Genomic DNA, 21,187 nt, shown 5'->3' on the forward strand with positions numbered 1-21,187 from the left:
TGCGTACCATCTGAAAGGTTTAAGCAGAGCCAGTCCAGGGCAGAATGCAGATCACCTCCATGCAAGAGAGTGTGAGTCATGGCATCTTCAATGTCCTTGGTCTTAAAGGAAAAAGCTTGTAAAGCCATGTATAAATCCTATGAAAGGGAAATGGAAAACAGTCATTTTGTCAGTTTTTCTCTCCTTTCATGACTAATTTTATTCTCATCCATTTTAAACCAAAATCTTTGACACAAACTATAATTTCAAAAGTATTTTTCTTTTTTTCCCAATTATAAGAATTAAATGTGCTCATTTGTATGGAGAATTTGAAAACTGCAGATAAATTTGGAAAGAAACAGGAGAAACTGTTCACATTCTCAGTATACAAAAATACTTCTTATAATGTTTCCTTTCAGTCATGATTCTATGATTTTGTAAAAACAAATTCCACTTAACATTATAATTCAAGCATCTTCCCAAGTTATTAGAAACACTTCACCACCTTTAATAGTAACAGAACATTCCACTGGGAAGATCTATTGTAATCTATCAATAATTATACACTTTCCTACTGGTGGCCACTCAGGATGTTTTTATTTTTCCTTAAGCAGTGCTTCAGTGAACATGTTCGTATCTAAAGGAAAGCATTTTAATGGACTGTTGAGGCCTAATCTTTAGAGTTGGACAGAACTGGATTCAAATCCAGACTGTATACCCTGCCACTTACTAATAATAACCTCAGGCTGTGACTTCTGTAATCTGTCCAAGCCTCAATTCCTTCACTGGAAAAACAGGGCAACATATCTTTCTGGGACTGCTGCATCACAGAAAACATCAAGTGCCCACAGAGTACAATAACCTATATTTGGGAGTGTGATTTAGTTGTCATATCACCATTTTAATGTATGCATCAGTATTGCGCACAGTTCTCTCCCTAGTCTTGCAGGTGGAAATGATCTATATGCAATCGAAGTGGAAACTGAAAAAGTCATTTTTTTTTTGTATTTTTATGAAGCTGGAAACAGGGAGGCCAGTCAGACAGACTCCCGTATGCACCCGACTGGGATCCAACCAGCACGCCCACCAGGGGGCGATGCTCTGCCTATCTGGGGCATCACTCTGTTGCAACCAGAGCCATTCTAGCGCCTGAGGCAGAGGCCACAGAGCCATCCTCAGCGCCTGGGCCAACTTTGCTCCAATGGAGCCTTGGCTGTGGGAGGGGAAGAGAGAGACAGAGAGGAAGGAGAGGGGGAGGGGTGGAGAAGCAGATGGGCGCTTCTCCTGTGTGCCCTGGCCGGGAATCGAACCCGGGACTCCTGCACGGCAGGCCTGAAAAAGTAATTTTATCTCACATGTGATGCTGTCTTAAAAATGCTCCACTAAAAATAAGGAACTTAAAAAAGTGTGCCCAATACCTGTAATTTTTTGGCAGTAAGTCTTCCAGAAATCATTCCCTTGTCATTACTTTGCTTCTTATGCTCATTGATCACTCCAATAATTCTTTGCTCTAGTGTGTTATTAATTACCACCTGTTGAAGCCAAAACCGGTCATATCAATTAGAGCTAAATTATGAAATCACATTTAGTAATTAAATAATTTAAATCAAATCACAGTTTTCTACATTTCTGCCAACAAACACTAGACTTTCAGCTAAAAATAAGATGTAGTTATTATCATATTTTGGACTACCATTTATTAGATGAGTCCTATCATAAATTTAAGAAAAAAAAGTAGAATACAAAAAAAGAAGTGAAATATGGAAAAAGCAACAACATATGGCAAGAAAAAAATTCTGTTCTAAAGCCTCTATGAGCCATGTTTTTCAAGACACTGTCCGTGGGACCTCCCTTGGATTCTATTTCTAAGACAGATTCCTAAGCCCTGCCCTATCTTAAACACACTGAATCAGAATCCTTGAGGTGGAGTCCAGTATGCCCCCGTGATGTAAACCAGCCCACTCGCACCCAGAAACTCTGAAGGCTACACTAACAAGGGACATGTCCAGCAAAAGTCAAATCTGCATAAATGGTTATTAGGTTACAAAGTCTTTTGCTTCTGGAGTTTGATTCCTATTTTTCTTATTAGCCATTTAATCATTTGTTGCTTCAATACTGTTAACCTATGAGTGCCTAGTTCTACCTACAAAAATACCTTTCCTTTATTACAACTTGACTGAATGCTTATATGCGTTAAGCACAAAACTGTACTTTGGGAATTCAGCACAGCATTGGAAACATACCCAAGAAGATAAACTGTAACCCAGCACAGCCACTATTAAAAAGGATATATGAAGTGCTGATGAAACTACCAAGAAAATCAACCTGGTGACTTATAAAAGACTTCAGTAAGGTCAGAGCTATGACAAACCGCGACAGGGAAGTAGAACATTCTAGACAGAGAGCCCACAGGCAAAAGTCTGCAGGCATAAAATCATGGCTTTGGGGGAGCAATGAAAGGTGAACTAACATTTTAAGTGGAGAGGAGGCTGAAAAGGTACATTGAGTCAGATCTGAGAGGTTAGGCTGTACTCAGAAATCTGGACTCATCAAACCTCATTTAATTTCTCACTGGCTCCCAACACACGTGGATGATTTACTTTATTTAGTAGATAGGTAATTTGTATACTATTTACAAAAATTTTAAGTACTCTACCTTTCCTTATATTTAAGAATATATATATATTTTAAAGGGAATATTTCTTGAAATGATTCAAAACTTTGGTACTTACTTTTAAAATAGATTTATCCAGATTTGCAGGACCACCAGAATCATTTGCAGAATTGAAACTATAAATTTTGGGGCCTGTATATAACAGAGAATAAATAGTCAAGCCAATTTAATGATTACTATCCATTATACTATTTTGATTTTCCTCTAAAGGTTGCTAAATATTATTTGATTTCAGTTCTTTCCCGTCCCCTTCACCAAATAACTTAATTTAGAAGTCAACAATGCTCTGAATTTTCAAAAATATTTTATCAATTAGCATTCTCCAGGTTAACCACTTTCTCATAAAGTGAGAATGCCTGTATGTCTTTTAATTTTTCTCTCTCTTTTTTTTTTTTTACAGTGACAGAGAGGGACAGATAGGAACAGACAGACAGGAACGAAGAGAGATGAGAAGCATCAATCATTAGTCTTTCATTGCACACCTTAGTTGTTCATTGATTGCTTTCACACTGTGCCTTGACCGTGGGGCTGCAGCAGACCCAGTGACCCCTTGCTTGAGCCAGGGACCTTGGGTCCAAGCTGGTGAGCTTTGCTCTTAACAGATGAGCCCGCGCTCAAGCTGGCAACCTCGGAGTCTCGGACCTGGATCCTCCACATCCCAGTCCGAAGGGGTCTTCAAACTTTTTATAAAAACCGCCCACTTTTGCAGTGCTGGTCAACCTGGTCCCTACTGCACAACCAAACAGCGCTGCGATTGGCCCACCATGAAAGCTGGACCGCCCACTAGTGGGCGGTAGGGACCAGGTTGACCAGTACTGCAAAAGTGGGCGGTTTCTATAAAAAGTTTGACGACCCCCAGCAGGCGCCTGTATGTCTTTTAGATTAAATGACTTTATCTTTTTATTTTTAAAGTTAAGATTCAGGATTTGGGAAGAACGCTGGAAAGGGGGTCCTGGATGCTGGCTGAATGGTTTGGACTCTACCACAAAATCAGTGAGGACACTGTGTAAGAAAGTGGGCGGTGCTGTGGTCAAAGCAGAGTTTTGCAAAGATCAGTCTGTCACTTGTATGCAGGACAACCTGGAGGAGAAGAGAACAGAGCTGGAAGGACCCAGCAGAAGGACTGCGGGCACTCCAAGAAGGCACCAGTGACCGGACAGGAGTGTGGAGACTACAAAGGAAAAGTGAAAGGAGCACATGGAAGGTAAACTGATGAAGACTGCCCAGAGCGTGGCAGCACAGGGGACTTAAGGAATAAAGGAGGCATCACAAATGACTATTGACATCAGACAAGGTGGAATATGGAAGATGAGACACACAGAAGTCAGAAGAGAAGCCACTTTGTTAAATAAATCTGAGATGCCTACAAAACAGGGCCCAAAGGTCCAAGTAAATGTAGGAAAGGCCGACTTGCGCTTGCTTGGAGTAGGAACCAGGATTGGCATGTTCCCCGAGGAGTCATCTATCTACAAAGGAAAAGACAAATAGACCCCTTCTGTGGATAGAAGGGATGTCCACAGGGAGCTATCCTGCCCCAGATTGACACCGTCAGGAAGGGTCCCATGTTGGGGGCTGGGAGCCAAAATATACTGCTCACAAAAATTAGGGGATATTGTATCGCTTTATATTCATTTAGAAAAATCTCCTAATTTTTGTGAGCAGTATACAACAAATACGAGAGTTCAAAGGAACTCAGGAGGAATACTGGTAAAACACAGCGTAAGAAAGAACTCGACTCAGGAAATAAGAGCGCCACAAGATCGTCAAGGAGAAAGAAATCCTATGTGTTTGTCATGACAGGCACAGTAGCTTTGCAGGACCAAGAATAATTATCCATCCACCTGGCAGGCGAAGGTTGGCACCTGCCTCATTCAACCTCCCCTTCCTGGATGCTCACACACTATGAGCACCCCTGAAGCCCAAGCGCTCTCCTGGTTGATGGTTCAAGGGCCCTGCACGCGTGCAGCCGCCCTGCCCGGCCCACACCTGACATCAGGCAGAACACGCACGTAGTAGGTGTCCTTAAGCACGTGTGACAGGACCACTGCGGTGAGAACTACGAGCAAACAAGAGGGCAGGACACAACAGCGCGTGACCGGCCAGGACAGACGGGGACGATTGCACAGAAGGTCCGGCCAGCTTGCGGCGTGCGCACCGCCTTTTGGGCCCCCGGGAGCGGCTGGCGGAGGGCAGCGGCCGGCGCCGGCAACCGGTGCGAACACGGGGCTGATGCAACCTGTGCTCTGCGGTCGGGAGGAGCGAGAACGGGCCGGGAGCAGCGGGCTCGGGAGGCTGGGCCCCGGCTCACTCCCCCGGAGCGGAATCCCGGGCCGCCCGCCGCCGACGTCGTACCTGGTCTGGCGCGGGGCTCCCGGGCGCCGGCGGCCGCGGCGGCGGGGGGCCTGGACACGGGCTTCTTGGTCTGGGCCTCGGGGGCGGCTCCGGCCTCGGCGGCCTTGGCCCTGGAGGCAGACACGGCGGCCCGCACCGCCGCGGCGCCCGGCGCCTTGTGCTTCTTGTTCCTGCCGCCCATGTCACAGCCGCGACGGGAGAGGACAGCAAGTCCCGGCCCGGCACCCGCGGTACAGCCCCCAAGCACTCTTCACATTCCCCGGGCCCCGCGCTGTACGCCTGCGTCCTCCATCCGGGGTACCGGGCATGGGCGATCGCCGCCTCGCGATTGGCCTGACGCACGAAGACCCCGCCTCCTCCACGCCCCGCCCCGCCCCCAGTGCGGGCGCTGTGCGGAGCTCGCGGCGCTCTCGCCGCAGCCACCCGAGCGGCCCACCCAACTAGTGGTCGCAAAGGAAGACATGGTCGCAAAGATCACAAAAGAAGGAAAGATCGGAAAAGAAATAAAAATAAAGCCGTCGGGGTGGTTTCTCGGAGGCTGTGCGAGTCGACTACTTTTGCCTCCCACGGGCCACCGTGGAGAGACTTCTACCGTCACTTTCGGTGCGGGCGCGGAGCATCGCGGGTAGGAGGGAGACAGTGCACGCCGCGCCGGAACATGGCGGACGCCTTCGGCGATGAGCTGTTCAGCGTGTTCGAGGACGACTCGGCCGCCGCGCCCGGAGCCAAGAAAGAAAAGGAGAAGGGGAAATGGAAGGGGCCTCCAGGGTCAGCAGAAAAGGCCGGGTGAGGGAAGAGCGGCCCCGGGGAAGTTTTTTTTGGGGGGCGGCTGTGTTGAAGGGGGAGGAGCAGGAGGGTTAGGGAGCGGGGCCCGCGGGCAGCTTCACCTCTGTCGAGCCGGCGGCAGCACCGGGCGGGTGTCGGGCAGGGGCGGCCGGGGCTCAGGTGTGGAGGCCCACCAGGACATCGCCCGGCTCGGGGTCTTCAGTTTTGGAAGCCAGCGACCAGGGACCGAAGGGTTAACAAGCTCGGGAAAGCGGGAAGAGGGAGAGAGATAGAGGAATACCCGCTACCACCAGGGTTGTCGCGACGGGCGCGGGACAGAAGATGCGGGAAGCGCCTCGCAGTGTCGGTTTTCCAAAGTTGGCTGTAGTTGAGTTTGTTAAAAAAAACAAACTTAAAATAATCCACTGGTCCCGAACATGCGTATATATTAGACCGATGCAGGTAAGCGAAGAAAGATAGATGTGCAGGTCTATAGTGGAGTGAGGGAAAAGCGACAAGTGAGTTAGACGGCGGGAGAGGAGAGCCCATTGGGGTTGTTTCCATTGGCGTTCGGAGGTTATTGGAATCGGTGCCGTTGGAGGTGGGAAGGCACGTGACACTCATCGCCGAGCGGTGTTGAGAGCTGTCGGGACAGCGGCAGTGTCAGGAGTCGCACACGGAGGAACGAGGCAAAGCAGGGCAAGAGTTTTCCTCTCTCATTGAGGTGGAGGGAATGGGTGAGTTTGGGAGCACTTTCCGGGGAACATGAAAAAGGAGGACAGGTTTGCTCTTCCCGCTACCACCACCCCCGGAAATAATAATCAGTAGTTGCTGTAGTTTGAATGGGCAGCTATGATGAACATAATGCATGCATAATTGCCCACTGTGGTAGATATAGGTACTTCTTTTTAAAATTACTAGGGTAATACTCATTCAGTTCGCAGCTGTTTTCACTACCTTCCAAGTGAAAACTTGCCGGGTACAAAAAGAGCCTAATTTACCTTTTAGCCTTATTAAAAAACGTTGAACATCAGAGAAGGGAACTGTGTAAGAAAAAAAAATATATATCCTTTAGTATTGCATTTAAATCACATTCTAGGAAATGCAAGCTTTCTGTGGTGCCATAAAGATGGGGGTTGCCTAGGGACAAGGTTAGAGAGAGGGAAGCATTACAATGCTGACCTGCAGAACTTTTGGTGTGGTGGTGGAAGTTTGTTATCTTGATTGTTGTGATGGCTTAGTGTACTTCCGTTATACCCCATAAAGGTTTAAAAATTTTTTAAAACAAGTGTAAAGGAGCAAAACACATCAACTACTATTTGTTTTGCCTGGCTTCTTTTGCTCAACATAATGCTTTTGGGATTTAGTCATGTTGTGGCATGTATCAACAATTTGTTTATTTTTATTACTGAGTAGCATCTTTTATGGATAATATATTTGTTTATGCTTTCCTTTTTTCATGGACACTTGGATTGTTTCCATAATTATTTTTGATACTTTTACCAATAAGAACTCTTCAAGTTGGCGTAAAAACTATTGTTATTAAAAGCTAGGACCTGGTGATGGCTGTAAAAGAGTTTTTTTATACCTTTGATAAACTTAAAACCTACGTGCATAGAACATTTTCCTTCAGAAGGAAAATATTCTTTAACACTGCATGTTAGACTTTTGAGACTCTTAACTATTTCTGTTATAGGTTGATATAATGTCATGTGTGCAACGTGCACACTTGAAACATCTGAGCTATTCAGAAAAGCTGTAAGTGTCATAAGTAACAAACTTACTCTTGAAGAATAAGATTTTGATTTATTGAGACCCTTTGTAAATGTGATTTCTAGATGTGACACCCAAATTGTGAGATCCTATACAGAATCCTTTTCTCATGAAGGGCATTAAAGCAATCGGCAATATCTGAATATGTATGTAGGTTAGCTAATAGTGCTGTATCAGTGTTAATTTCCTAATTCTGATAAACGTACTGGGATTGGGGCATGGACATCATGGGGCTGGGACACATCATTCTGCCTACCACACTGTTGAAAACACAAAATGGTACAGAGCTCCTCAGGAGAGGAACTTTGCAAGATTTAGCAAATTTACATACCCTTTGACCTAGGAATTCAACTTTTAGGAATCTACTCCAAATATAAAATGGCAAAAAAAAAAAAAATTCAACTTAAAAAAACAGACATACAAGGCTGTTCTGCTGCATCATTTATAATAATCAAAAAGTAAGGAGTGGAGAAGGTAGATACAGATGTGTGTGTGTGCACGTGAACTTGGGGTTTTAAATTGTTGTCCTTGGCGGTTCAGATGGACATTCTATCTACTGCGCCACCAGTGGCCAGGCCTCTTCTCCCAATCTGTGCCTTACCCTTTTAGTCTCAATGGTACCCTTGGATTAACAGATTCTTAGTTTTAATACAGTTCAATTTACTAAACGTTTTGGTTAGTAATTTCAAGTCCCACTTAATAAAACATGAAGATAATTTTTTTATTTTATCTTCTAGAGGCTTTGTTTTTGCCTTTCACAATTAGGTCTAACATGGAATTGATTTTTGTGTATAATGAGGGTAGGCATCAGATTGAATTTCCCTATGTCGTCTGTCCACCAAGCACTATTTATTGTCACTACTCTTAATCAGTGAATCTAACCACATACACACATACACAAATTCTCCCAAATAGAAATGTTATACTGTTAGAGAAAGAAGTGTTTATTGAAGATGCTCATGTAAATATCTGACGGAGTTTTTTCAGTTTAAAAGCATTATATTAATAGTTATATTAATGTGTTGTAAAATACTTTAAATACAGAACTTCCAAACAAATACAAAATGCATAAGTGATGTTCAGTTTTATTAAAGTTAGGGTTTTCTGAACTTTGGCCAGTTCTGATTTGTAACATCTCTATACATAAGTTTTTCTGTTAATGGTGTATATGATATGTGGAATAATATTTTACATGATAACTCTTGGTGGAAGAACTAATACTACAGAGTCATTATAAGCCGTTTTTTTCTCAGGAAGTGTTCTGATGGTGACTTACAGTCTGAGTGCACTAATGTTGGGAAGAACAAGAGAGATATGGACTTTGAGGGCACAGACGAGCTCATTTTTGGGAAGAAGCCCAGGGTAGAAGAGTCCATAACTGAAGACTTAAGGTAGTATTTTCATTTTCATTGTTAGTAACTTGTAAATTGGGTAGTTGGGTGAAGTTGTGAAAATTGCTTCTCTGTTACTTTGTGGAAGTGCTGAGTTAGAGAAAATGAAGATACTCTTTAGTTATACGAGCAAATAAATAGAAAACATTTATCTAAGTTTGGAGAAATGGAAGATAATATAGAAAAGATGTTTTAATACTTTAGAATCCAATTTTGAAAAATAGTTTTGAAGCCTGGCCTTTTAAAAAAACTTTTTTATTGAGTGACACAAGTTAACATAATTATACAAGTGTCAGGTGCCCAACTCTGTGACACATCTCTGTACACTATATTGTGTGTTCACCCCCATCCCCCAAGAAATCTGTTTTTTTTAAAAAAAGAAATGGCATATTTCCTTTATTCATTAATATCCCAAGAAGAGTGAAATTAATTCTTATTTATTTATTTATTTATTTATTTTACAGAGAGAGAGTGAGTCAGAGAGAGGGATAGACAGGAACAGACAGACAGGAACGGAGAGAGATGAGAAGCATCAATCATTAGTTTTCCATTGCGCGTTGCAACACCTTAGTTGTTCATTGATTGCTTTCTCATATGTGCCTTGACCACGGGCCTTCAGCAGACTGAGTAACCCCTTGTTGGACCCAGTGACCTTTGGTTCAAGCTGGTAGGCTTTTGCTCAAACCAGATGAGCTCGCGCTGAAGCTGGCGACCTTGGGGTCTCGAACCTGGGTCCTCTGCATCCCAGTCCGACGCTCTATCCACTGCGCCACCGCCTGGTCAGGCAAGAAGAGTGAAATTAAAAGGAAGAATAAAACTGAGCCAAGGGAAGGAATGAGTTGGGGGACATTAGGAGGAATTGGGTTTCCACTGTCACAGGAGAGTGGCTATGAATCAAGTCTGCTCTCAGTGAGGGAGACCCATGGGTATCTGAGGCTGCAGTGCCTGGTGTTTCTGATTTTAAAAGCTGGAACTTTCTAGAAGTTGATGCCAGTTTCTTAAGTAATTCACACATTTCCTTGTGATAATCTTTATAGCTTTGCTTCTCCCTTGTATGCCATGTTCTAGCTTGGCATGACTGTGAGGAATCTTCTCTATGGTTTTTTGTTTTTAACTAGTTGGCTGTCAATGTTGTTAGCAAAAGTAGCTACTTATATGGTGGTAGATGTATCGCTGAAACGCTTAAGGTATACTGTTTGCTGAAGCCAATGGAAAAAAGTCATTATTGCTTATTGTGGTAACCCTTGAGTTTGTATCTAAAGCATAACTATTAATTTGAAGTCAAAATCCAAAGTACAGTCAATAAGAGAATAATGAACCTAGCACAGAAATGCATCTATTTTTCTTCAGATTTTATCTGAAGATTTTATCCATAATCTTATCTTTTTATAATTTAGGATTTTGATGAGCATAGGGACCACTTGTATAAAGCATAGCAACATCTGTGTTAAAATATTTTGTACTTTCTATTGTGTAGTGGTTTTTATAACCAGCTTCATGTTTGAAGCAGTGACAGTGCTTTGGAAAGTATTCTAAATAGTTACTGGAACTAAGACTCAATTCTTAAAATAATGGAGACCATTCTGTATTTATAGTAACAGATAGTAACTGATTATTTTGAATGCTCAGCAGATACTAGAATAATGTCAGAATTTTTGAACATGCTGAATAGCCAAACTTTTTCCTGTTTGGAATACTGATATTAGGCATTGTTATTTTCCTTAAGTGTACAGATGTGAGGCTTACTATCTAACTATAAAAAAAGAATTGATTCAACATTTCTCTTTTTAAGTTTGGCAGACTTGATGCCCAGAGTCAAGGTCCAGTCAGTGGAAACTGTTGAAGGGTGCACACATGAGGTAAGTGCAGTGTCAAGTAGGTTGGTTTTAGAAATGGGATTTTTGCCTTGGGCTGTTCTGTGTGAAGATCAGCAAGCAGTTTGGCTCAGGGCTTTGGGAACAGTGAGGAATTTCTGTGCAGTGTACATAGTCTAGTGGAAGGAGCCGATGCTTTGTATCCAAACCTGAGCTCAGGTCCTGCTACTGTACTTTTTCTGATTGCACTCCTAGATGCATTTCCTAACAGCTCTATCATTGGTTTCATGGTTTGTAAATTTGGAGTAATGGAATTTATCTCATGGAGTGGTCGTGAAGGTTATAAAGGAAGTTTAGGGAGGGCTCCCAGCATAGAATAGGTGTCCAGGACATGCTCATCTCATCCTAATGGCGGGCACCAGAGCCATCCGGCAGGTGACATGTGGCGCAGTTTCATTGTTCTGCCACAAGGTGGTGGTCACTGATAGCTCATAGTAACCCTGTAGAAGTGGGAGTTCAGAAAGGTAGAAGAAATACAAGGGAACTGAGAACTGTAACACTATTTCCTTCTGTTAAGCCTTCTATCTTTACAGTACAGCTTTTTTTCTTTTTGAGGAGGGGAAATAGACTCCCCCATGCGCCTGACCGGAATCCACCTGGCACCCCTGTCTGGAGTCGATACTCTAATCAACTGAGCTATCCTCAGCTCTGGGGGCCAACGCTCAAACCAACTGACCCACTGGCTGCAGGAGGAGAAGAGGGAGAAAAGGGGGTGAGGGAGCAGGGAGAGCAGATGGGCGCTTCTCCTATGTGCCCTGACTGGAAACTGAACCCAGACATCCACATGCCAGGCCGACACTCCAGCCACTGAGTCACCAGCCAGGGCCACCCATTCAGCTTTTTTGAACATTTATTAATTTTATTAGATGTGGGAAATACAAAGGTGCCTAAGAAAGGTTCTAGACCTGAAGAAACAGTGTCTTCAGGGAGATAGACTTAGAACAGGGATTGGGAACCTATGACTGGCGAGCCAAATGTGGCTCTTTTGATGACTGCATCTGGCTCTCAAACAATCTTTAATAAAAAAAAAATAATGTTAAAAATATAAAACATTCTCTGGCCCTGGCCGCTTGGCTCAGTGGTAGAGCATTGGCCTGGCGTGCAGAAGTCCCAGGTTCGATTCCCGGCCAGGGCACACAGGAGAAGCGCCCATCTGCTTCTCCACCCCTCCCCCTCTCCTTCCTCTCTGTCTCTCTCTTCCCTTCCCGCAGCCGAGGCTCCATTGGAGCAAGATGGCCCGGGTGCTGGGGATGGCTCCTCAGCCTCTGCCCCAGGCATTAGAGTGGCTCTGGTCGCAACGGCGGGAGGCCCCGGAGAGGCAGAGCGTCGCCCCCTGGTGGGCGTGCCAGGTGGATCCCAGTTGGGCGCATGTGGGAGTCTGTCTGACTGTCTCTCCCCGTTTCCGGCTTCAGAAAAATACAGAAGAAAAAAAAATTAAAAAAAACAAAATATATAAAACATTCTCATGTATTACAATCCATTCATTTCCTACCGCTCATGTTCATGTTTAGAGGTGGCTGGAGCCAGCCACAGCTGTCCTCTGGGACAACACCAAATTTTTATTGGATAATGCCTAACGTACGTGGGTCGTTGTATGGCTCTCACGGAATTACATTTTAAAATATGTGGCGTTCATGGCTCTCTCAGCCAAAAAGATTCCCGACCCCTGACTTAGATGCTTCTAATTACATTATCATTAGATTAAACACGAGCAGAGGTGTTTTGAGTGTTGTAGCTTTAGCATTTTGATTTATTCTTAAAGGCAGTTAACTTAGTTTTACAGGGACTAGGATTATCAAACACTGGTTTATCTCTTATTTTTCAAACCACCATTGACTGGAGTGGTGAGTGCATCGATTCTTAGCACGTGGTGATTTGTTTTTTTGTTTACATCAGGTCGCACTTCCTGCAGATGAAGAGTATTTACCACTTAAACCCCGAGTTGGAAAAGCTGCAAAGGTCTGTACTTTGGGCAATACAGTTTTTAGTTTTGTGCATCTTTTTTCCTAGAAAGCCTTAAAGATAAAGTCTTCCAGGTGAGACTTTTATACTTCCCAGTGTATATATACCAAGAAGAAGCAACCTGAAATGAAATAGAATGAGAACTGAATCAATAAACAAACATGCTGAAAACCAAGCATCGTGTGAAGAGATCTAAAAAAATCTAATGGTTCTCAGCCTTTCTCTAGAAAAAAATGCACATGTACAATAAGTTTTACATACAGTTTTAGAAGTTTAATGAACTGCTAATGAAGCCTAAACTCTAATGCTTGCCTGAGGGGGGATTGTGAAGTCCTGTTGGGACTGATGCACGGTTCCGTGCCATTTTCTCTAAGGCAGTGTGGTGCAGTAAGCGTGGGCTCCTGAAGTCTGATGGTGTGTTAACTCTACTTCTGCTGAATGAACTTCAGGACTTTTGAGAGCCTCAGAATTTCCATCTGGGAAAGAAAATAATACCTCTTTTAGGGATTGTTGTGAAGATTAATAATAACATACAGAAAATACGTGGCAAAGCGCCTACCGCAAAGCATGTTTTTGATTAGTAATAATTATTGAATTTTAATAAGCATAACATATAAGCATAATAATTGAAAGGTTACACAGCAGAATTAACTTCTGTACCGCCTAGTTAAAATTTTTTTTACTCTTCCTAATTTTCTTTAGTGGGTGGTGTATTTTCTAAATCGAATCATAGAGAAATTTCCCAGAATGCTTCTGTGGGGTACGTCTCTTGATTTTAAGCGTGTTGTAATGTGGCTAGAATTTTCACATGGATATTAATATGTGTATATTTTTATAGGAATACCCATTCATTCTTGATGCTTTTCAAAGAGAAGCCATTCAGTGTGTTGATAATAACCAGTCTGTGTTGGTGTCTGCACATACGTCGGCAGGAAAGACTGTGTGTGCTGAGTGAGTAGCTTTTTTTCTAAGTGCAATCTTAGGCTTGGTAATCTTTGATTTATATGATTAGGCGCTCCTGTGTTGGTTCCACAAACATTTTACATTTGTAGTGTTAGATTCTTGTTGGATTGACCTTTTTATCATTATGTAATGCTCTTCTAAGTCTCTTATTACAGTCTTTGTTGAAAGTCTGTTTCATCTGACTTAAATGTTGCTACTCCATGTTATTTATTCTCTTTGACCTCCATTTGTGGGTTTAGCTTTTGCTTTGGGTCTTTGATCCACTGTGAGTTCATTTTTCTATAATTTGTCAGGTAAAGGTTTAACAATTCATTCTTTTGCATATGGATATTTAGATGTCTCAGCACCATTTGTGGAAAGACAGTTTTTACCCCTCAATCTTGGCACACTTTTTGAAAATCAATTTGGGTATGTTGGTTAACTTTTAATAATTTATAACATACTTTATTTCTCCATTGTGGAAAAAAATGCAGCTTTTGTCTTGGGCAGCTGAATTAAGTGCACTTGAACAGGGATCACCTAAAGGATGAAGAAGACCGTAGATAAGGAAACAGATAAAAATGACACCAATCACTCTGTCCATCACTTTTACCCTGGCACGATGGTGGAAGTGGTTCATGAGCTCTGGAATATTTTCTCCTTTGCAAAAGGCTTATATGGTCCCTGTAGTTCCTTCCAGACCACAGCTTAAGTATAAGTCACAATTTTTCTCTTCAGGGAGAGGTAGAGGAGCAAAACTTGGAGTTAGAGTGTCATGCTGTGGTTTCAGCCCTTGGCAGAGTAGTCATGGTCTGTTTCCCGGCCTCAAACACATGGTCTCTGCTACCCAGCTCTGTCCTGTGGAGCAGGACTAGCTTCTTAATGGTCCACCCTTCTTCAGAAGGTGCTAGAGTCAAGCTAGTTTCCTCCTAAGGGCCAAGTGTAGAAGAAGGGGTTTGACTGCTTGAGATTCACGTATTTTGTCTCAGAGAAGCATCTGGTATGTGTGGTGTATTATCCATTTATAGCCAGTGTGTATGGTCATTAGAATTCTGGGCAGTTGTGGAACCTTGCTTTTGTTTTTCCTACGAGAAGAGCAAACTTCATTGGAGGAGATTGTCTCATTTATGCTGAAAGCTGCTGTCAAACTCAGGTAGGAAACCACAAAGAGAAATACAGGAAATTCACCAGAGTTACAGACTGGTGAGGGCTGCTATAGAAAACAATCTTGTAGTTATTCAAAAAGTTAAGGCAGAGTTACTGGAGAACTGAGCAATTCTACTCCTAGGTAACATGCCCTGAAAAACTGAGAGGTGCTCAAACGAATGCTGTACATGGATATTCATAGCAACTGTTCATAAGACTGAAAAGGTGCAAATAACCCTAAAGCCTGCCAGTCAGTGAACGGATAATAAAATGTGGCGTATCTCTGCAGTGAAAACTCAGCCATGAAAAGCAGTGCGGTACTGATACGTGTTACATTCTGAAGGACCAGACCTCATAGGTCACATACTGCATGAGGCATCCGGAACACATCAATCCATAGAGACAAGGTTGCTGGATTCCAGTGGATGCTGAGAGGAGGGGAACGAGGAGGAACTGCTTTAATGGACACAGGGGCTTTATGGCTTAGCATCAGGTAGAGGGGGCCGCACAATGCAGTGATTGAATGTACTAAGTGCCACTGAGTTGTACACTTTAAGATGGTTAGGGTTATGCCAATTTTACCTCATCAAAGACAAGTCTGATGAGGTGCATATTTTTATATATAGAACCACATTTTATAATGTTAGGGAATAGATCAACAATCTCAGATAAAGGTTTTCCCTAGGAATTGAAGGATCTCAGGTAAACTACAAGTCTAGCTGATGCCTGTAGCAAGTATAACATTTTATTTATAAATCTCGTACTGAAATTGCATGTGGTGCCAGATTGTCTGTCTGTAACTCTGTAGTTTTCCTGACACTGCTGTTGTTTTAGTCTATGTAAAGCTTTTTTGAAGAGCTTTATTGTTGTACGCTTTATCATTAATCCTCACATTGTGCATATGTAGTCCAGTGAGTTTTAAGCTTACACAACTATGCAGCCCTCAGCGGCTCAGACGCCCAGCCACACAGTTCTGTGTGTGCATTCAGACCTGCTCCTTTCCTCCCCCCAGCCCTTAGCAGCCGCTAAGCAGCTCTGTCTGGATACTTTGGCCTTTTCTGGAAATTTTATATAAATGGGTTCATATACTCCAGTCTTCTGGGTTGGCGTTTTCCCCCTCAATTAGCATAATGTTTTTGAGGTTCATTCATGTACAGGTCTTTATGTGGACATGTTTGTATTTCTCTTAGGTAGATATTCAATTATTGTACTTTTCCTGTAGGATTTTAATTTGATCATGTTATTTGATTTTTCTGTTCAGTAGTTCCTGTTTGTTAGATCATTGCCCTGTTTCTTTCATTCTTAGACTATAGTTTTCTTATATTTGGAGGCATGTTTCTCAAAGGTGCTCAAAGGCCTTTGTCTGCTGAGTCTAACATCTGGCCCTCAGAATCAGTTCCTCATGACTTCTTTTTTGCCCAAATGTGGATCACTTTTTTCTTTTTATATTTTTTTATTAAAACTTTAATTATTAAAATATTATTAATTGATTGATAGACATTGATTGTTCACTTATTTATGCATTTGTTGGTGGATTCTCATGTGTGCCTTGACCGGGGATAGAACTTTGCAACCTTTGTCTGTCAGGATGATGCTCTAACCAAGAGCCAAGGCGTCTTTTTTTATTTTGTTGTTTAGCGAGAGACTGAGAGACATAGGGACAGACAGGGACAGACAGACAGGAAGGGAGAGAGATGAGAAGCATCAATTCTTTGTTTTAGCAACTTAGTCATTCATTGGCTGCTTTCTCATATGTGCCTTGACTGTAGGCCCCAGCTGAGTCAGTGACCCCTTGCTCAACCTAGCGACCTTGGGCTTAAGCCAGAGACCATGGGATCATGTCTGTGATCTGATGCTCAAGCTGGTGAGCCCTTGCTCAAGCTAGCAACCTGGAGTTTTCGACCTTGGGTCCTCAGCATCCCAGGTCGATGCTCTATCCACTGCACCACCACCCGGTCAGGCATTTTCCAGTGTTTTCCAGTGTATTCTGTATGTGTATCAACTGACAGGCAGAGGCTCTAAACTTCTGGAGGCTCCTTTACATTACAGGACCAAAGATGTTTTGCTTACAAGAAGTAGGGTAACCATTTGTAATCCATTGTGTTAGTAATTATGTTACATTAACTCCAGCATCAGAGTTAAAATCAAGGTTTTCTTGTTTATTTAGACTACTACACTTCAGATTTATCATAACATTTTGTTGATAGCAAATAGAGTAAGATATTAATGTTCTGCAAAGTCCATTTAAGATAAGTAATTAGGGAAAATTTAGACATAACTTATATATTAACAAAATTATTTTAATACTTTAAAGAAAAGGTTTAGTAAATACTTGATTATTGTTTGCTTCCACATTTTTAGGTATGCTATTGCATTGGCCTTAAGGGAAAAGCAGCGTGTGATATTTACCAGCCCAATTAAGGCCCTGAGTAACCAGAAATACCGTGAAATGTATGAAGAATTTCAAGATGTTGGTCTGATGACGGGAGATGTTACTATTAATCCTACAGCATCTTGTCTTGTTATGACCACAGAGGTAAGTTGTGCCCCATCACTTTTTCCTTCTGTATGGATAAAATATAATACTGTCAGTAGATTTACTTGAAAGGGATAAATTTCACCTAAAAATGTTCTAATAATTGTATTCACTTGAGCTGTAAATATCAACATTTGTTATTTGTCCTATAATATAGCTATAGTATTTTTCTTGGTCAAGTGTTTTTATTTGTCAGTGACATAAAAATACTTTGATTTTTTGTATACATAGTTTCAAGGATTTGAATACATAGCTTCTTTAACATTAGTAGCTCTTCCCTCCATATGATTTTTATTCTGCATCTGAGTGATGGCACAGAGAGATCAGTAACTGACTTTTAAGATGATGCGGTGCTGAGCTTCTCCCACAATCACAGTTAAGTTTTACAGGTGTATGCAGCTTCTAGGCTTTGGACACAGTTAACTCTGTAGGTACTTCTGTATGTACTTAAATTACACCCTTGCTTCTTGCACGCACACAACACAGGAGAGCAGACATCAGCTTCTGGTCTGAAGGTCAGCCAGAGCATCGCTCACTTTTCATTTTGGTGCCCAAGTGAGTCTCATTTTCCACTCTCACAACTTTCTGCCATTTTGGGGGGAAATTTTTAACTCAGAAATCAGGATAATAGTTACCAGGAAGTATCCGTATTGTGAGATGAGGCAAAATAAAATGGATAAACAGAATGAGGTGTAGTGTGTTGGAGAGGAGATAATTCTGTTACTTTCATATCCCAGAAAGTCTAGATCTTAAGATAAAGTATATACATATAACAAAGTGACTTCATATTTGAGACGTGGAGATAAAGGTGATGATAATTCTCTTCATGGATTATATCTGAGTACTAAATGTTGAAAATTTATTTTGGTGTATGAGAGAAGGAATTAATGTAATTTATGTAATTTTTTTTTTTTTTAATTGAGAGGCAGGGAGGCAGAAAGACAGGCTCCCACATGCATCCCGACCAGGATCCACCCGACAAGCCCACTAAGGGGCAATGCTCTGCCCATCTGGGGCACTTCTCCATTACTCAGCAACCCAGCTATTTCAGCGCCTGAGGCAAGGCCATGGAGTCATCCTCAGTGCCTGGGTTTGACTTGCTCAAACCATTTGAGCCATAGCTGTAGGAGGAGGGGGGAGAAGGAAGAGGGGAGAAGTGGAGAAGCAGATTGTTGCTTTGTCTGTGTGCCCTGACTGGGAATCGAACCTGGGACTTCCTCATCAGGCCGTCACTCTACTGTTGAGTCAACTGGCCAGGGCCATTTTATGTAATATATTTAAAATGTGTGTACCTCCCTAAAATTATTTTGTTTCCATTAAAAAAGAATTTCTAAAATTTCTTTTTAGAACAAATAGCTTTTATGTCAAAATTCTGCTAAATCTTCTATTTTTTTCTTTAGATTTTAAGAAGTATGCTGTATAGAGGTTCTGAAGTTATGCGAGAAGTAGCTTGGGTCATATTTGATGAAATTCATTACATGAGAGACTCAGGTATGTTCTGCTGAGCTGTGCAGATGTTGTATCTCCCTGTAAGAAAGGCAGAAGGGATGGTGCTTCAGAAAAGCTCCCAGGGGAGAGGGTATGACAACTCCACATCCTCTGGCTGTTCGTCTGTATCTGTTACTATAAACTAATAAACCTGAAAAAATGTTTGCTTTGATATTTTATGTACCTAGAGTTGTAGTAAACTAAATCTTGGACAGCATAATGTAGTATTTCCAGTAGGATCTTATTTAGCTAATACTTTCTTTTTTAAGATGTTATTTATTGATTTTAGAGAGAGGAATAAGAGTGGGAAAGGAGGGAGGAGCAGGAAGCATCAATTCATAGTAGTTGCTTCTTGTATGTGCCTTGACTGGGCAAACCCGGGTTTTGAACTCACATCCTCAGCATCCTAGATGGACGCTTCATCTACTGTGCCACCACAGGTCAGGCGAAAATTAAGTTTCTTGACTTTTATTACTCTTTAAAAAAAAAAATAAGAAAAACATGTTTATGGTAAAAATGTGGATTTTGAAATAAAAATGATCAAAAACAATACTGTAAATGTCTCTTTACTTGGACTACATTTTATACTATTATATTGGAAATGTAGGTTCATTTGGAATTTTGGATGGAACTGGGAAGGCTAATGTTAAACACATTTAAAAGTTAAATGTTTAATATGTACACACCTGAAACCTAGTTATTTAAATTAGAGCACTGAGTTAACCTATACTTATATTGAAAATGATATAAAATTTAGGAAGTCATGAATACTTTGAACATTTCGCCCTTTCAAAATTTATAAAATTTAGTTCTGAACAAAGTTGTTTTGATTTTAAAATCGTGAATTGTGTTCATTTATTTTAGGGTGATATTCTATTATTTGGCTTTTTCCATTTTAATAAATACTGACTTAGAGGTTTGCTCTCCATCTTATCATTCTTTTATCTCTAGAGATTATGAGGGTAATTTGGCTGAAAGATGCCTTGTGGTATTATAATGGTGTTTCTTTGAAATTTGTTGCTTAGCTTCCCACAAGCCATTGACCTTTGCTTCTCCCAGTGAGATGGGAATGTTCTTTCCTCTGCCGTGGGGCTGTATTTGGGCTGTTGGAAAATGAGCCAGTCCGAAGCTGCTCTTTGCAGGCTTTGTTTCACAGGTCATTGTATTTGTAATGGTTTCCTTTAGCTTTCTGCTGGGTCAAACTAAAGCAGTTTTCACTAAGGGTCTGGGTAAGGTGGTGTATATTTCTCATTTTTGAGTTTGAGGGAAGATAATGTAAGTCTCTTGTCAGTAAGGTGACTCTGAATTCCAAGGTGTGTTTGCTTTTTTCAGAGCGTGGTGTGGTGTGGGAAGAAACCATTATTCTGCTTCCTGATAACGTCCATTATGTCTTTCTTTCGGCCACTATTCCAAATGCCCGACAGTTTGCTGAGTGGATCTGCCATTTACATAAACAGGTGCTTTCTTTCTCTTTTTGATGTCTTCAATATTTAAGATGTTATGAGCTGGCCTCACTACCTCCCATACTTTGTTCCTTGCTACCTGAAGGAAGAAACTGCTTCTCAGATGAGCAAGCTTATCGGAGTGAACGACCTAGCTTTTCAAAAGCGTGCGTTCTGAGCCCCACCTCAGACCCAATGCATCAGAATCTCTGGGAGGAGAGTCTTGGGATCTCCCACTTTGAAAGCTCCCAAGTTGATTCTGACGATCTGCAGGTTTGGAAAGCTCTGCATTTTGTGGCACAGTGAGCCACGAGAACACAGAACGTCCTGAGGCCTCGTGCTGGAGAGAACTGAGCGTGTCCCGAGCACGTGGTTTCCCATGTGCACAGTCAGACTTTTACTCTTTCCCTTTGCTTTTCCAACTTGAGCAGCAGCATAGGACCTCGTAACAGCACTTGTTCTGTGTAATAAACTTATTCTTGGCTTCATCTTTCTACCCTCATTTTTCCTTTACAGCAGTCTCCTCACATATATTTTTGTTTTTGAGCGCTCTAATGTTGTCTGTCACAGTCATGTTGCTCCTGTAGGATAGATACCCAGGAGGTGTTTTGGGGAAGTGTGACCAATGTTGCTCTGCTGAGGCTTTGAGAACTTCTGTGGGGCACAGAGTCCCATGTCACTTCGGGGAGCATTCCGTGTCACCATAGTCCTGCTCTGTAGAAACAGGCGTTTTCAGTCATGGGGCTAGGTTAGGGATCAAAGGTCATGGAAGCTGAAATCATGTCATTGGCTCTGATTAGGAAATTGGTAAATTTGAACAGATGGTAGTATAATTTGATAGACCAAAATTTTCCACATTTTCT

The 21,187-nt window shown here is 42.0% G+C and overlaps 2 protein-coding genes across 2 annotated transcripts in view; one reads left to right on the forward strand and one right to left on the reverse strand.

The window, feature by feature from the left end:
- Positions 1-5,301, reverse strand: part of DHX29 (DExH-box helicase 29) — a 39,286-nt gene extending 33,985 nt beyond the window's left edge. Inside the window, exons 1-4 of the mRNA XM_066240858.1 lie at positions 5,006-5,301; positions 2,712-2,785; positions 1,398-1,511; positions 8-137 (exon numbers count right to left, since the gene is read on the reverse strand). Coding sequence (XP_066096955.1) covers positions 8-137; positions 1,398-1,511; positions 2,712-2,785; positions 5,006-5,186 — 499 coding nt within the window. The 5' untranslated portion in view covers positions 5,187-5,301. The remainder of the gene's footprint in view (positions 1-7; positions 138-1,397; positions 1,512-2,711; positions 2,786-5,005) is intronic.
- Positions 5,302-5,380: 79 nt separating this feature from the next.
- The window catches only part of MTREX (Mtr4 exosome RNA helicase), a 61,214-nt gene continuing 45,407 nt past the window's right edge, over positions 5,381-21,187 (forward strand). Inside the window, exons 1-8 of the mRNA XM_066240816.1 lie at positions 5,381-5,791; positions 8,797-8,934; positions 10,727-10,793; positions 12,705-12,767; positions 13,609-13,721; positions 17,220-17,394; positions 18,795-18,885; positions 20,215-20,339. Of these exons, the coding sequence (XP_066096913.1) occupies positions 5,664-5,791; positions 8,797-8,934; positions 10,727-10,793; positions 12,705-12,767; positions 13,609-13,721; positions 17,220-17,394; positions 18,795-18,885; positions 20,215-20,339 (900 nt within the window). The 5' untranslated portion in view covers positions 5,381-5,663. The remainder of the gene's footprint in view (positions 5,792-8,796; positions 8,935-10,726; positions 10,794-12,704; positions 12,768-13,608; positions 13,722-17,219; positions 17,395-18,794; positions 18,886-20,214; positions 20,340-21,187) is intronic.

The sequence above is a fragment of the Saccopteryx bilineata genome, chromosome 1 (assembly GCF_036850765.1).
Source record: "Saccopteryx bilineata isolate mSacBil1 chromosome 1, mSacBil1_pri_phased_curated, whole genome shotgun sequence".
In the NCBI taxonomy this organism is placed as follows: Eukaryota; Metazoa; Chordata; class Mammalia; order Chiroptera; family Emballonuridae; genus Saccopteryx; species Saccopteryx bilineata.